General features: G+C 38.2%; 1 protein-coding gene across 1 annotated transcript in view; it reads left to right on the top strand.

Annotated features, from left to right (window-relative positions):
• The window catches only part of SEM1 (SEM1, 26S proteasome complex subunit), an 88527-nt gene extending 72314 nt beyond the window's left edge, over positions 1-16213 (top strand). The window contains exon 3 of the mRNA XM_055114725.2: positions 15228-16213. Within this exon, the coding sequence (XP_054970700.1) occupies positions 15228-15255 (28 nt within the window). The 3' untranslated portion in view covers positions 15256-16213. The remainder of the gene's footprint in view (positions 1-15227) is intronic.
• Positions 16214-17829: the final 1616 nt, after the last annotated feature.

Raw genomic sequence — 17829 nt, 5'->3', positions numbered from 1 at the left:
CTGAATAAGTCCAACAAACAGAGACAGCCTAAGGTGCATACAGGAATCAGAATAAGAATTAGCCAGGGTAATAAGAGGGAAGAAGATGATAGCTAGTGAAGGGGAGTGCTTGGTTCAAACAGAGGCCATCTGTCCATACCCAAATGATTTACAGGCAGCAGAACAGTCAGACTAAAGGGCAGCCATTGGATAGGTGTCTCTTTCATCTTATGCAGAAGTACATTATCTTAGCATTTAAACTGAGAGTGAACTGGGCCCCTCATTATGCTTTGCCAAGAGTCCAATATCCTAACATTAAATGGAAAATAGAGTCAAGCACATCATCTGTTGGCATAAAAGTAAAGTTTAAAGAGAAATATAAGCATAAAAGCAGGACTTTCTAGCAATGAGAAGCATCTCAAGGGAAAACAATATATATAATGAGAGTTGTAAGTACATACACATATTAAAAGCACTCAGACACCTTGCTTGTATTGGCTTTGGGTTATGAATTGAAGAAGACTGCAAAAGCTTGGGACACACCATTTGAGTGTTTCAGAGCTGAAATGAGAAGGACATTCTATTTTTGACCAGGGATATGGGAAACGTGTCAATCTCTGTGTGAGGGTGAAGAACGCACTGAGACAGCCAGAAGAGACATGTGAGTAATGCCACTGACATTTAAAAATCTTTTTCTGGGTCTAAGTATACCCTGGCAACTTCATGGCTTCCTGATAGAAGCAACGCAGTCATATATACCCTCTCTACAACAGATCACTTCCTCTACACCACTAGCCTAAGGACTATGTGGGGAACCAGAGACAGTGGCTAACAATAGCCTTAAACTCACTGTTTCTGTGTCAGATACAAGTAGAATTCTGAATAATACTTTCTTTTTCCTTTTATTCCTCCTTCCACTCAGAGAATACTTGCCTCAATTTTAAGGAGGTATCTCCATCTTCCACTGAGTCAGATGCAGAAATTCAGATCCTTCTCATCTTTGCAACATGCTATACCAGGTGGACTTTACCATGAGTAACAGACCAATCCAGTGAATCTCCAAAACCCACAGCAATAACAGGCACCATGTAAAACAGAGAGGAGTGGTGTCTCCATTCTGAAGTCTTCATTTTGTGGCTTCTTTCACTAACCACATTTCTTTAAACTTAATCAGAGCTAACCCTTCCCTAATTGGACTCAGACAAGCTACTTGAGCACTGGACACAAGACCCAGAAAGAATTCAGGGCTGTGAACAGCTGATTATAATTTCCTGTGGTGATTGAGACATTCACATGCAGACACACACACTTTAGAGATCCTGGTTATACATGTTACTTAGCTATTCTTTATTTAATTGATGAGTAGGCATTCCTGAGGGAAAAGGAAGGGGAGCTTCTTGGATTTTTCTCCATTTCTAACTTCACTGAAGAGCTCTTGGTGGTAACCATGGGTTGCTCACCATGTCCTGTGGATTTCTCCCACAGAGTGACTTAAGAAGGTACAGATTCTGCCTTACCACTCTAGTAACGTTGCTCATGATGACCCAGTCACCATGACCTTCCCTTTGTCAAGTTATTTTCTTTTTTTCAGAGTTTTACTCTGAAACTCTGACCAGGAACCAGGAGTTATAAGCCCTTCTTTTGACTTCTCATAGGTGCCTTGTGCTCTTATTGGAAGACTCACCTTGCTTCACCTTGTGTTATATATCCTCCTTGACATTCTTATATTGCACACCTTTCCAGATGGTAGGAACCTGATGCAAAGCCAATAGTCTGTTGCATTGAATTGATTTAATTTGGTTTTGAGCCTAGAGGTTTGCTAAAATTGTTTGGTTTTCTTAAAAAAGACATTGATTCTTTTAATTAAACAAGAGTATATTATGGAAAAATTAGAAAAATGTATAACTACAAAATGAAAATACACATTATACTACCAGTTAGAGACAGATTTCTTATCTTTTTGAAGTATTACTTTCTTTTTTTCCTAAAATTTTAATCAATTATTTAATTTTTCCAATAAATAATACATTATACCAAGGTCATTTATAAAATGATCATTCTCCCTGCTGGTTTGAACTGATTTTAGCAAATTGAAGTAATTTTTTTTCTATTACAATATTGGTTGAAATGTCACTTCAGTGACACTAAAAAGGTTGTCAAAAGTAGCTATCTCCACCTCCTTGCCTCTCATTCTAAAAGGTATCGCATACCCATCAGCTTCACCAAGATTGCTCTTTTCAAGCTAGGTAGTGCTCTCTATTTTGTTTGTATATTGCTTCAACTATCCACAGGATTTAGCACAGTTGACTACCCCTTCCCTGAACTACTTCCTTCTGTCTGCTTCAATACCTGTCTGGTTTTTCTCCAGCCACCCCAGCTATCTTTTTCCTGTTTCCCCTGCTGCCTTGCTCCTTTTCTGTGTGTCCTCCAAATGCCAGCATCCAGGCACACTTTTAGGACTCCTTTGCCTCCCTAACATGCTCATTTGTGCCTTGGCTTTAAATATAATCATCGATTATTGCCCAACATGGATATCTCAAGCCCAACTTGCCAGGACACCAGATTTCTATAGGTTACTGCCTGCTTGTTACTTCCTCAAATCTCTGATAGACATCTAAAACTTACTATATTTGAAACTTTTGATTCCCCACACCCACCCCCATCCTGGTCTTTCTCTAGTCTTCTTAGTATCATGCACCCAGTTCTTTTAGACCATAACTAGGAATTATCCTTGATTCCTTTATTTTCTTCAGTGTCCCAATTCAATCTTTTTGACTTTTCCTCCAAATTAATTCACTTCCTTCCAACTTCACTACCCCTACTTTATCCTGGTCACTTTCATCTTTCCCAGACTACTCTGATAGGCTCCTGTCTGGGTTGGCCATTTCCATACTGGCTCTTTGTAGTTCATTCTACAAATAGAAACCAGAGTGATCTTTATAAATGACAAGTCAGACTGTCACTCCTCTGCTTTAAAACCTTCCAATATTTCTTTATTATACTTAAAAAATAAAATCCAAGTTCTTTATCTTGGGTACAAAGTCCTACAAAATCTAACTCCTGTCAACCTCACATATTCTCGCCCCCTTGCCTACTCTTCTCCACCATACTTCTTTCCGTTTCTTGACTACACCAAGCCTGATACTTTCTTTGAAAGGTTCTTTCCCCTGCATTTGCATGGCTCACTTCTTCTAGCCATTCACTTATCAGATTAAATGTCACCTCCTCAAGTCAAAATTATACCACCCTACATGAATTATCTTTATTTTTCTTATTTATTATATATATTATATACATATCTTATATATAATATATATATGCATGTATATGAGAGAGAAAAAGAGCACTGTCTGTCTCTCCAATCAGAATACAAAGAGAAACAGACTCTTGTCTACCATATTCACTGTTGTATCCTCAGTGACTAGAATAGTGCTTAGAGCATTATTTTTAAATAAATGAATGAATGTGACATAGGCTAGAATTTTATCTACACTTGCCTATGTTTTTGTTTCTTATTTTCTGTTCTAATGATCTACCTATTCTTTCATCAAACAAGTAAACAAGTAAAACAGAAATAGAAGACTCCATCTCAATTGCCATAGTTATCACATACATTTTAATATTTGATAGGGATAGCCAAAGTTCTCCCTTCTTACACTCATTATTCTAAACATTCCTGGCTAGTATCGCCTGTTTGTTCTCCAAGTGATCTAAAAACACACTATATATTTCTTTATTTGCTCAGTTTTCATAGGTTCAGCATAAAGACTCTGTGTGTTTCTTTTAAGTCAGCTAGTTTATATTTTTCTTGCTATTGTGAACAGCATATTGCCCACACAAGGAGAGGTCATGCATTTAGGTTACCTACCTATCTTTTAAAGACATTTGAGTTTGCACTTCCTGATATATAGGAAAATTAATACTCATCCATATTTATTTTCTATGTAATATTCACAGTGGACTTTTTCATTGGTTTTAGCAGATCTTCAACTAATTTTCTTTAATTTTCTAGGCAGTCTATTATATCATCTGCAAATAACAATCTTTTTTCCCTTCCCAAGAGTTAAGCCCTTTACTCCTTTTCCTCCCTAGTCTGGTTGCATTCAGTAGAACTACCATAACAATATTCAATAATGATGAGTATCCCTGCCTCATAATGACTTTTATATAAATGCCTCTAGTCTCCCTATTAACTATGTTGTTAAATGCTGGTTTTAGATAGATTACTATATTAAGAATGACATAACTTTCTCTCCTAGTTTAAAAGTGCAATATAAGTGTTTCTGGTTGCATAATATATAATGCTTTATATTATAATACATCCTCATTTATTATTTCAGTATGGAAATTATCCCAGGAATGTTATAATATTGCCTTTATCTGATAGGACATTAAATATTGACTGTGTATCCACTATGTTCAAAACATTGTGCTATTTTTAAACTCTGAAAATAAGTAGATTAAAAGAAGGTTTAAATGTGGATGTGGTAATCCAACCCCATGTTTAATGCTATTTCAGTCCCCACCATCATCTACCAAAATGTTAGATTTGTTATTACAAAATACCAAGGCAAGCAGTTGCTACCCTATATATATATATATATATATTTAGAACCATCATATTTTCTCCCTGTAAGCTATGTCTATTTTTCCTATGACAATTAAAGGTGTTTTTCCAATTCCTTCTTGCAATATCTTAAATAATGAGTCCTAACCTGGATGCATATAAGAATTAGCTGAGGTTTGAAATATTCTGATGTTTGCGCCCTTCCCTAAACTAATTGAATCTGAACTACCAGGAGTGGGTCCCAGGCAATTTTATTATTGAAAAGCAACATTCAGCCAGTAGAGTCACTCAGTATTGAACCAAGCACTTTGTGTCTGGCCCTCCAAGAATTCAAGAAAATTAAAAAAACTCTACACCAGTTATTGTCAAACTTTGCTTAGAAATTAAGGGGCAATTAGAAATATCAGGGTGCATTTAAAAATTCAAGGTACAGGATTGGTAAGGGGCAGAGCAAGAAGGCAGAATAGAAGTCTCCACCGATTGTCCCCCAACCCCTGCAAACACACTAATCTAACAACTGTCTGCAAAAAAAAAAAAAAAAAAAAAACAAACCACCTTCATAAGAACAAAAAATCAGATGAGCATTCACAGTACCTGTTTTTTTAAAATTATTATTATACTTTATATTCTGAGATACATGTGCAGAATGTGCAGGTTCGTTACATAGGTATACACGTGCCATGGTGATTTGCTGCACCCATCAACCTGTCATCTACATTAGGTATTTCTCCTAATGCTATCCCTCCCCTAGTCCGCCACCCCCTGACAGGCCCCAGTGTGTGATGTTCCCCTCCCTGTATCCATGCATTCTCATTGTTCAGCTCCCACTTATGAGTGGGAACATGCAGTGTTTGCTTTTCTGTTCTTGTGTTAGTTTGCTGAGAATGATGGTTTCCAGCTTCATCCATGTCCCTGCAAAGGACATGAACTCATTCTTTTTATGGCTACATAGTATTCCATGGTGTATATGTGCCACATTTTCTTTATCCAGGCTATCACTGATGGGTATTTTGCTTGGTTCCAAGTCTTTGCTATTGTGACCAGTGCCACAATAAACATATATGTGCATGTGTCTTTATAGTAGAATGACTTACAATCCTTTGGGAATATACCCAGTAATGGGATTGCTGGGTCAAATGGTATTTCTGGTTCTAGATCCTTGAGGAATTGCCACACTGTCTTCCACAATGGTTGAACTAATTTACACTCCCACCAACAGTGTAAAAGTGTTCCTATTTCTCCACATCCTCTGCAGCATCTGTTGTTTCCTGACTTTTTAATGATCACCATTCTAACTGGCATGAGATGGTATTTCCTTGTGGTTTTGATTTGCATTTCTGTTATGACCAGTGATGATGAGCATTTTTTCATATGTTCGTTGGCTGTATAAATGTCTTCTTTTGAGAAGTGTCTGTTCATGTCATTCACCCACTTTTGATGGCATTGTTTGTTTTTTTCTTGTAAATTTGTTTAAGTTCTTTGTAGATTCTGGATATTAGCCCTTTGTCAGATGGATACATTGCAAAAATTTTCTCCCATTCTGTAGGTTGCCTGTTCACTCTGATGATAGTTTCTTTTGCTGTGCAGAAGCTCTTTAGTTTAATTAGATCCCATTTGTCAATTTTGGCTTTTGTTGCCATTGCTTTTGGTGTTTTATTCATGGAGTTTTTGCCCATGCCTATGTCCTGAAAGGTATTGCCCAGGTTTTCTTCTAGGGTTTTTATGATTTTAGGTCTTACGCTCTGGTTTTAACTTTATATCACTGAAAGAGGCACTGAAGAGGTGGTAAAACAGTCTTGAATCACTGACACCACCCCTCCCTCATCCTGTGACAGCAGTGGCATGGTGCAGAGAGCTTTTCTGTGCACTGGGGAGAGAGAGAGTGCAGTAATTATGAGGCATTGAGCTCAGTGCTGTCCTATTATAAAAGAAAAAAACTGGATGAAACTTAGCTGATGCTCACCCATGGAGGGAGCATTTAATCCAGCCCTAAACAGAGGGGAATCACTGACCCCCAGCAGTCTAAACTTGAGTTCCCCGCAAGCCTTGCCACCATGGGCTACAGTGGCAGTCTAGGCCACTGGGACTACAACTCCTAGGCAAGCCCTAATGCTGAACTGGGCCCAGAGACAGTGATAGTGGGCTAAGTGGGGCATGTGACCTAATGACACATCAGTCAGGGGAAGCTAAGGGAGTGCTGGCATCACCCTTCCCCTAACCCCAGGCTGCACAGCTTGTGGCTCCAAAAGAGACCCTTTCCCTTCACTTGAGGAGAGGAGATGGAATAATAGGGAAAACTTTGTTTTGCATCTTGGATAAGCTCAGCCACAGCAGGATAGGACATCAGTCAGAGTCATGAGGTCCCCTTTCCAGGCTGTAGCTCCTGGACAACATTTCTATACATACCTGAGACCAGAAGAGAACCCACTGCCTTGAAAGGAAGGACCTACTCCTGGCAGGATTAATTATCTCCTAACTAAAGAGTCCTTGGGTCCTGAATAACCAGCAGTAATATCCAGGTATCATGGCAAGGGCCTTGGGTGAGCCTCTGAGACTTGCTGCCTTCAGGTGAGACTCAGCCTATTCCCAAATCTGGTGGCTAGGTGGCAAGATGCCTTTCACGTGAAGAACAGAGGAGGGAAAAGTAAAGGGGACTTTGTCTTGCACCTTAGGTGCCACCTTGGCTACAGGGGGATAGAGCACCAAGAGGACTCTCAGGGTCCCCAATTCCAGGAGTTGGCTCTTGGATGGCATTTCTGGACCTGCCCTGGGCCAGAGGGGAGCCTGTTCCCCTGAAAAGTGAGTCCCAAACCAGGCAGCATTCACCACAAGCTGACTGAAGAGCTGTTAGGCCCTCAAGGAACATCAGAGGTAGTCTGGCAGTACTCCTCATGAGCCTATGGTAGTGTGGCCACAGGGTGAGGCTCCTCTCTGTTTGGAAAGGGGTGGGAAGAGTGGGAAGGACTGTGCCTTGTGGCTTGAGTGCCAGCTCAGCTGCAGCACACTAGAATACCACGTAGAATTCTAAGGTTTTTGCTTTTAGTTCTTAGCTCCCAGATGGCACTTCTGGACCTGCGTGGGGAGTGGAGGAACTCACCACCCTGAAAGGAAGAACACAGGCCTGGCTGGCTTTACCACCTGCTAAGTGTAGAGCCCTAGGGCCTTAAGCGAACATAAGCTGCAGCCAAGGACTTGGGCAACACCCAATGCTGTGGTGACTTCGGGTCTGACCCAGCACAGTGCTAGTGGTGGTGGCCACAAGGGTGCTTGGGTCACTCCACTGCCAGCTCCAGGTGGCTCAGAACAGAGAGAGAGGCTCTGTTTGGGAGAAAGTAAGGAAAGAGAACAAGAGTCTTAGTCTGGTAATCCACAGAATTCTTCTAAATCTTATCCAAGACCATCAAGGCAGTACCTCTATGAGTCTGGAGGAACCACTGCATTATTGGGCATGGGGTGGCCCCTAAAGCACATACAGCTTAGATCACAACTCCCAAGTCCTTCTGAATATATGGAAAGCCTTCCCAAGGAGGATGGGTACAAACAAGCCCAGACTGAGAAGACTACAATGAATACCTAACTCTTCAATGCCCAAACACAGACAAATATCTACAAGTGTCATGACCATCCAGGAAAGCATGACCTCACCAAATGAACTAAATAAGGCACTAGGGACCAATCCTGGAGAAATGGATACGTGACTTTTCAGACAGAGAATTCAAAATAGCTGTTTTGAGGAGACTCAAAGAAAAATCAAGATAACACAAAGAAGGAATTCAGAATTCTATCACACAAATTTAGTAGAGATTGAAATAACTAAAATGAATAAAGCAGAAATTCTGGAATTTGGCATACTGAAGAATTCATCAGAGTCTTTTAATAGGAGAATTGATCAAGCAGAAGAGGAATTAGTGAGCTTGAAGATAGAATATTTGAAAATACAAAGTTAGAGGAAACAACCACAAAAAAGAATAAAAAAGCAATGAAGCATACCTGCGGGATCTAGAAAATAGCTGCAAAAGGGCAAATCTAAGAGTTGTTGGCCTTAAAGAGAAGGTAGAGAAAAAGACAGGGGTAGAAAGTTTATTCAAAGGGATAATAACAGGGAACTTCCCAAACCTAGAGAAAGATACCCATATCAAATACAAGAAGGTTATAGAACACCAAGCAGATTTAACTCAAAAGACTGCCTCAAGGCATTTAATAATCAAACTCCCAAAGGTCAAGGATAAAGAAAGGACCCTAATAGCAGCAAGAGAAAAGAAACAAACAACATACAATGGAGCTCCCATATGTCTGGCAGCAGACTTTTCAGTGCAAACCTTAGAGGCCAGAAGAGAGGGGCATGACGTAATTAAGTGCTAAAAGAAAAAGAAAACTAACCTAGATTAGTGTATCTGGTGAAAATATTCTTCAAACGTGAAGGAAAACTAAAGACTTCCCCAGACAAACAAAAGTGGAGAGATTTCATCAACACCACACCTATCCTACTACAAATGCTAAAGGGAGTACTTCAGTCAGAAAGAAAAGAACATTAATGAGCAATATAAAATCATCGGAAGCTACAAAACTCACTGGTAATAGTAAGCACAAAGAAAAACAAAGAATATTGTAACACTGTAATTATGGTGTGTAAACTACTCATGCCTTAAGTAGAAAGATGAAAAGATGAAACAATTGAAAAGAATAACTAGAACTTTTTAAGACATAGGCAGTATAGTAAGATATAAATACAAACAACAAAGAGTTAAAAAGTGGGAGGATAAAGTTGAAGTGTAGAGCTTTTATTCATTTTCTCTTTGCTTGTTTATGCAATGAGTATTAAGTTGTCATCAGTTTAAAATAATGGGTTATAAAATACTATTTGCAAGCCTCATGGTAACATACATAATAACATACGATGGCTACAAAAAAATAAAAAGCAAGAAACTAAATTATATCACCAGAGGAAAAAACTTTCACTAAAAGAAAGACAGGAGGAAAATTAAAAAGGAAGAGAAGGCCACAAAACAACCAGAAAACAAATAACAAAATGGCAGGAGTAAGTACTTCTTTATCAATAATTACATTGAATGTAAATAGACTAAATGTACCCAATGAAAAGATCCATTGATCTGTCACCTACAAGAAACACAAATAAAGATAACTATAAAGACACACATAGACTGAAAATAAAGGGAAGAAAAAAGATATTCCATGCAAATGGAAACCAAAAAAGAGTAAGAATAGTTATATCAGACAAAACAGATTTCAAGACAAAAACTGTAGGAAGAGACAAAGAAGGTCGCTGTATAATGATAAAGGGGTCAATTTAGCAAGAGGATATAAAATTTTAAATATATATGCACCCAACACCGGAGCACTCAGAGATACAAAGCAAATATTATTAGAGCTAAAGAGAAAGATAGGCTCCAATACAATCATAGTTAAGAGACTTCAACACTCCACTTTCAGCATTGGACAGATCTTCCAGACAGAAAATCAACAAAGAAACATTGGACTTAATTTTTACTATAGACCAAATGGACCTAATAGATATTTACGAACATTTCATCCAGTGGCTGCAGAATAAACATTGTTTTCCTCAGCACATGGATCATTCTCAAGGATAGGCCATATGTTGGGTCACAAAACAAGTCTTAAAATGTTTTAAAAAGTTGAAATCATATCAAGCATCTTCTATGACCACAATGGAATAAAACTGAAAATCAATAACAACAGAAATTTTGGAAACCATACGAGTACGTGGAAACTAAACAACATGCTCCTGAATGACCAGTGGGTCAATGAAGAAATTATAAGAAGGAAATTGAAAATCTTCTTGAAACAAATGATAAAGGAAACACAAAATACCAAAACCTATGAGATACAGCAAAAGCAGTACCAAGAGAGAAGATTACAGCTATACGTGCTGGCATCAAAGAAGAAGAAAAACTTCAAATAAACAACCTAATGAATTAAATTAAATTAAAGAATTTGAAAAACAAAAGCAAACCAAGCCCTAAATTAGTAGAAGAAAAGGAATAATAAAGATCAGAGCAGAAATAAATGAAATAAAAAAGAAGGAAACAATACAAAAGATCAATGAAACAAAGATGGTTTTTTGAAAAGTTAAACAAAGATGACAAAACTTCTGCCAAAATAACTGAGAAAAAAGAGAAGATCCAAACAAATAAAATTGCAGATGAAGAGGAGACATTACAACTGATACTGCAGAAATTCACAGGATCATTAGATGCCAATAAAGTTGAAAACCTAGAAGAAATGGTTAAATTCCTAGATGCATAAAACCTACCAAGATTGAACCATGAAGAAATCCAAAACTGGAACAGACCAATAACAAGTAATGAATTCAAAGCTGTAATTAAAACTCTGTCAGTAAAGAAAAGCCCAGGAGCTAATGGCTTCACTGCTGAATTCTATCAAACATTTAAAGAAGAACTAATACCAATTCTACTCAAACTATTATGAAAAATAGAAGAGAAGGGAATACTTCCAAACTCATTCTGAGGTCAGTATTACTCTGATACCAAAATCAGACAGATATATCGATAAAAGAAAACTAACTACAGGCCAATATCTTTGATGAATATTGATGCAAAAACCCTCAACAAAATACTAGCAAATTGAATTCAACAAAACATTGGAAAGATCATTCATCATGACTGAGTAGAATTTATCCTTAGTATTCAAGGATGGTTCAACATATGCAAACCAATCAATGTGAAACATCATATCAACAGAATAAATGATTAAAAAACCCATATGATCATTTCAACATCCCTTCATTATAAAAAATATTTTAAAAACTGGATACAGAAGGAACATACCTTAACATAATAAAAGCCATATATGGCAAAAGCAACCTAAGTGTTCATTAACAGATGAATCAATAAAGAAAATGTAGTACTTACATACGATGTAATACTACTATTCAGCCATAAAAAGAATGGGATTCTGTCATTTGCAACAACATAGATGGAACTGGAGGTCATTATGTTAAGTGAAATAAAACAAGCACAAAAAAACAAACTTTTCATATTCTAATTTATTTGTGGGATCTAAAAATCAAAGCAATTGCACTTATGGACATATAGAGTAGAAGGATGGTTACCAGAGGCTGAGAAGGTCAATGGGGGTTTGGAAGGGGAGGTGGGATGGTTAATGTGTACAAAAACAACAAAAAGAAAGAATGAATAAGACCTATTATTTGATAACATAACAGGGTGACTATAGGCAAAAATAATTTAATCATACATTTTAAAATAACTGAAAGAGTATAATTGGATTGTTTGCAACACAAAGGATAAATGCTTGAGGGGATGGATACCCCATTTTACATCATGTGATTATTACACATTTTATGCCTATATCAAAACATCTCATGTACTCCATAAACATATACACATATTATGTACCCATAAAAATTAAAATTAAAAGTTAAAAAAATTATGATGACCAGGTCACACTTAAAGGCAAATAAGAACCTCTGTGGCATCAGTTTTATTTTGCACACCACATGTAAACCCAAAGTGTAGCCAAATTTAAGAACTGCTGTTCTACACTCCTGCAAATCAAAGTATGGTCTGTGGTTCAGCAGCATTGTTATAACCTGGAAGCTTGTTAGAACAACTGATCTCAGATTTATCATATATGCAGATGACTTTGTTACATTAAAGTTTTAGTAGCACTGCTTCCACAAGGGGTTTCAGCCTTGTAGCTTAGACCCTAAACTTTGAGACTTATTATTTTGCTTATGATTTTAATTCATGCAGTGGGGAGCAGTGACAACACTAGGGAGTAATTCCAAAGATTTGTTTCAAAAGAGCATCTGGACTTTTCAGGAAGCCACATGTCCCTGCAGGGATGTCATTTCATCCCTTTTGCTCTTGTTAACTTTATCTTTAAGTTTTTGTTGTAGTTCTTTCATTTATTTTGTTCCTGGTCTTGCACATGTTTGGTGACTGTAACAGGTTGAGGGGAAATATGATGCTAAGTGAGATGTGAGGCAAGTGAAAGCCTTCATGCACTTAATGTAAAAATGAAATGACACCCTAAATATAAAGTGTGAATTGCTTGTAGATGCGCTGGCACCCTGAGGTGTGGGAGGAGAAGGAGGCGGTAGCCACAGTACTCACCTGAGCAGGCTGGCTCAGCTCCCTGTTGGAACAATGGGATTCCCTAATGGCAAAATCACACCTGAGCCTCCTTTAACACTCCAAAAGCAGCAACCTCCTTATGAGCAGGGGGAGTTGTTTTTCAAGCAACATAGAGTCCTGATAAATAACGTTTTCACTTAGGTTGAGTCAGTCACTTAGCATTGAAACAGCTTTCTAGATATGATAGGTATTTTTAGAATTTGCATTAATTCTATCAGCATTATGGCTAAGAAATGGGCTGAGCAATAGCTAGTAGAAGATTGGCTAAAAGTCTACAAGGATTTCCCCTTGCTTTTAGAATCTCCCTATCACCCCATTGCAGCCCCAGGTTTGTCCTGTGCTCATGTGACCTATGTAAATACCTTACACCTTATATCCCTTCCTGCTCCCTACTCCCAAACACATGCACAAACTGGGAATCCCCTGTGCCCCCTTTCTAAGAGAGTCTTTCCTAGCTAATAGTGGAATGTTGGAAGGGGACATCCTGAAAGACTCAGCATAATTATTAATGTGGCTAATATTTATCAGGTCCTTTCAATGTGCCAAGCACTTAATGAGCATTATTTCATTTCATTCTCATAACAATTGTCTGAATTTAGTATTATTATTATCCCCATTTTGTAGAGGAAAAAAATAAGTAACTGACCTGAGATCCCACAGCTATTCAAAGTCAAGCCTGGTGGGATGCAAACTCAGGCATTCTGTCCCCAGAGCCCATGCTCCGACCCACTTGACCCACTACACTAAAAGAGCTCCCTAAATGAGACTCTCTTGACAAAATGAGGAACTTAAACTTGGCTTAGTATGAAAATCCTAAGCACAAAATTTTAGACTAATACAATGTACTCCCATATATCTACCACCTAGATTTATCAACCATTAACTTTTTGTCTTATTTATTTCATCCATATTTATTTTTATTGAGTCACGTAAAAGTAAATTTTAGATCTTCTTATATGTCATCCCTTTAGTAGATAGAATGGTGGTTCCAAAAACATATAGCCATGCCCTAATCTTCAGAACCTATCAATATTACCTTATATGTTAAAAGATGGAATGTTACCTTATTTGGAAAAGGGGTCTTTGCAAATGTAATTAACTTAAGAATCTTTAGATGAGGAGATCATCCTGGTGGGCCCTTATCCCAGTGGGCCCTAAATCCAAGGATAAGCATCCTTGTAAGAGAAAGCCAGAGGGAGATTTGACATGCAAGTTCCTTGGCAGCCGCAAGCCAAGGAATGCCAGGCGCTAACACAAGCTGGAAAAAGCAAAGATAGATTCTCCCCTAGAGCCATCAGAGGGAGCACAGTCCTGCCAACATCACTTCAGTCAAAATTCTGGTTTCTGGAACTTTGAGATAATAAATTTCTGTTATTTTAAGCCACCAAGTTTGTAGTGATTTGTTATGGCAGACCTGGGAACAAGTACAACCTTTCAATGACTGAGTATGCATCACCAACAAAATCAGGATATTCTTCCATATATAGACAATAAAATGATCATATCTAACAAAATTAACATGAATTCCATATATATTTATATAAACAAGTATATATTTATATATAATAAACAAGTACATATTTTATATAAAATAATATATTTATATAAACAAGTATATATGAATATATTTATATATAATATATACATATAGATATTTTATATGTACATATTTATACAAATTTATCTATTTAAATATATAAATTATATATTTAATATTATATAAATTAATATAATTTAAATATAGAGAGAGAGAAGAAGAAGAAAAAGAAGAAGATTCTATTCATTATTATAAAGAATTGGCTCATGCAGTCATGCAATTATGAAGGTGATGTTCTACAATCTGCTGTCTACAGTTGGAAACCCATGAAAGCTGGTGGTGTGGTTTAGCCTGAATCAGAAAGCCTGAGAAGTAGGAGAGTCAATGTTAAAGTTCCAGCCTGAATCTGAAGGCTTGAAAACCAGAGAAGTTGATGGTATAAATCCTAGTCCAAAGGCAGGAGAAGACTGATGATCCAGCTCAAGCAGGTGGACAAGAGAAAATTTTTCCCTTCCTTTGCTTTTTGTTTTATTCAGGCCCTCAGTGGATTGATGATGCCTACTCATATTGGGGAGGGCAGTCTGCTTTACTGAATCCAGCAATTCAAATGTCCAGAAACACCCTCATAGACATACCTGGAAATGATGTTTAGCCAAATGCCTGGCACCCTGTGACTCAGGTGAATTGAAATAAAATTAACCATCACAGATGTCAAGACTGGCACTGACCCCAAAGCATTTGTATTCCATGCAGAGCTCACTGTGGCTAGAATTTCACCTTTTGAAATGTCTGTATTTATGTAAGTTTTCCTTGCTTCCTTTGAAAATGCCACATTTCTAGACAGGTGCATGCATTACATGACTAGCACAGTGGTATTAAGTGATTTTATGATCTACATGGCTTTTCCACTGATCAGATGGTCAAACAGAATTTGAGGCTAATAGGTGTTTGAAAAAGAAAACCTTCACCTACTTTCTAATTTTTCCAGGGCTGGATACAGTGAACTGGAGGAATAGCGGGGAGAATTGCCAATACTCAGGAGTCAGGCTTCACATTGATCATGCAGCTAATAAGAAAGAAGGCAAAGGTACCAAGCCCCTTGCCATATGAGAGCTTCCATCAACTTTGGCAGAAGATAGAAAGGAAAATACTACTACTGTTTAGAAACTGCACTGATATTTCTTGACTTCTCCTGAATCGACTACTGTTTTCCCCTCAGTGATTCAAATACAAGAGAAATTTTTCTCATCATTCTGTGTCTCAAAGCTCTGAAATAAGGCATCTTTTCCTGTCTTTTATTTGATTTAAGGCCAGCTTCAAGCATTTATTGAACTGATTAGCACATTAGTTTTATTTTTTTTTCCATGTCCTTTTATGTTCTGGTGAGTTTATTAGGTGAGGCCAGTTTCCTTCAGAGAATTTAATCCAAAGGCCTTTACTAGAAGGCTGGCATGTTTCCTTTTCTCATAAAGATAAGGAAACATCAACAGGCATAACATAGCAGAATGTCTAGCCTAAGTTATGGAAAAGATTCCATGCCATACTCCCTGGTGAGGTTGACTTCACACTTACTGGCTTACTTCTCCTGATACTTGGTTTACAAGTGAGACAAGTAATCCCTTCTGAGGGTAACTGGTCATGTTTCTTTGTTTATTCTGGGGGTCATTTTGCCACTAACAGCTATGCTGGCTCTATGCAGAACTTCAAACCTCAGGCTGTCTACCTGAGCTATAGGGAAGAAGAAGCTATAGAGTTGCCTTTAATAAGACATCAGCAATACATTTAGCTGTCAGGGAAGATGGGTCATATTTAGGAATACATGGAGAATAAGTTTTAAAAGAGAGAGAATCCAAATGTATTGTACTCTTAATTAGAGGTCCCTAAACTGCAAATTCATTTGCTAATATAATTTCTCATGCTTTTTATTTCAATAATGTATGTATTCGGTAATGTCTGATAAATACTTGCACTTCATTTTTTGTTGTCCACTCATTTATTAACTTCTGCAGCAGTGTCTTGGATGGAGGGAGAACTGGAGAAGCACTGAATAGAAAAGAGGGTGATATTACAAAATCCCTGAAGTTGGAGACACACAAGCAGCCTGAACACACTTCTGTCCTCACCAATGGAAAAAGCTCAGCTGCTCTTTCATTTTGCTTCTACATTCCCCAAACCCCAGGCTACTCTACGATCCTTTTTTATATCTTTTAAGGTAACATTTTACATTGAGGAAAGATTGAACAAAGGTATTGAATTATACAGAACAAAATGGAAACTTTTTGGAATTGTGAAGCCTACCAAAGCTTCACAATTCAACTCATCAATTATGTGGATGCTGCAAAGACCCATTTTAAAAGAGTGTTTGATATTGCTTAATTATACTTATTTATTACTTATTTGCTTCTTGTGCTTATTATCATTAAAGAAAAAGAAAGCAAAATTTCAAGCTTTCCTGGACAACTCTTCCAGGAAAATCAATCTACTTCTATTCCATATTTTCTTAATTTTAACAATACATAATTATGTACAGTAGATTCTCATTGGTGGGAACATAATGAATACAAATTTTATACTGGTCATACATAGTGTGTTCATGTAAGATGGGTCAAATCTGGGGCAGACCTCAGAGGGCGTCCTGGAAGATGATGACATGTGGAGTGACACCACCAAATCCAACTGCCCCAAAACACACAAAGCCCCAAACTATCAAAATCACTCAACAGGTAAATAAAAACATACAAATATAAACAGGTAAATAAATTGGTCTCTAAACAGGTATGCAAAAATATAAACTAAAAAAAACATAACAGAGTGAGCACAATAGACAATGGGAGGGGAGAGGGATCAAAGAGGCTGATTAGAGGCAAGGAGTACATGCGCCCTCCATGGAGAGGAACCAGAATAGTAAGCAGATACTCCAAACAGATCATCGAGGAGAGAATTCACCAGAGAAGACATGGGAAGCACCAGAAGTAAGTAAGGAGAGAGTTTGGGACAGCTTGCTGGCAGGGGGCTGAGAGCCAGGAGAGGCTCCCGGGTGTGGGAAAACCTCAGGGCTCCGAAATGGGTTTTTACAATCTTGGCTACAAGAGAATCCCTCAACCCACTAGGGCCTCAGGCCTGACACACAGAGATGCCTAAAGACTGCTCAGAGACATTGCTCCAGAAAGGGTACCCCACATGCCTCCAAGCCAAGAGCAGCGTCAGCTGGGGACCATTCTGAGAGTCTAGCTACTAGGGATCTACAGACATGGCTGCTGCTGCTGCACTGATTCTAGGAGACAGAGGGAGAGGCTGGGTACTCCCGTGCACCCCCTGGGAGGGCCCCTACTGCCCTGCCGCAGGCTGCTGTTGAGACTGAGATGTGAGTAGACTACACTTGCACTCCCCTTGGTATCTTGCCTACACTGCTTGCCTGGGAGGTGCCCCACCCTCCCTGGACCCTGGACGCAGGCCCAAAGCACCATTTCGAGTCTAATGCTGGGTTGTGTCCTGCCCTCAGGCTAAGTTCAGGCCGCCATGGCTGCAGCTGCTGCTAAGGAGGATCAGGGAAACTAGGCTCTCCTACACATATCTAGAATAATACCACT

The sequence above is a fragment of the Pan paniscus genome, chromosome 6 (assembly GCF_029289425.2).
Source record: "Pan paniscus chromosome 6, NHGRI_mPanPan1-v2.0_pri, whole genome shotgun sequence".
Classification (NCBI taxonomy): Eukaryota; Metazoa; Chordata; class Mammalia; order Primates; family Hominidae; genus Pan; species Pan paniscus.
This window is presented reverse-complemented; position numbering and strand designations above follow the sequence as displayed.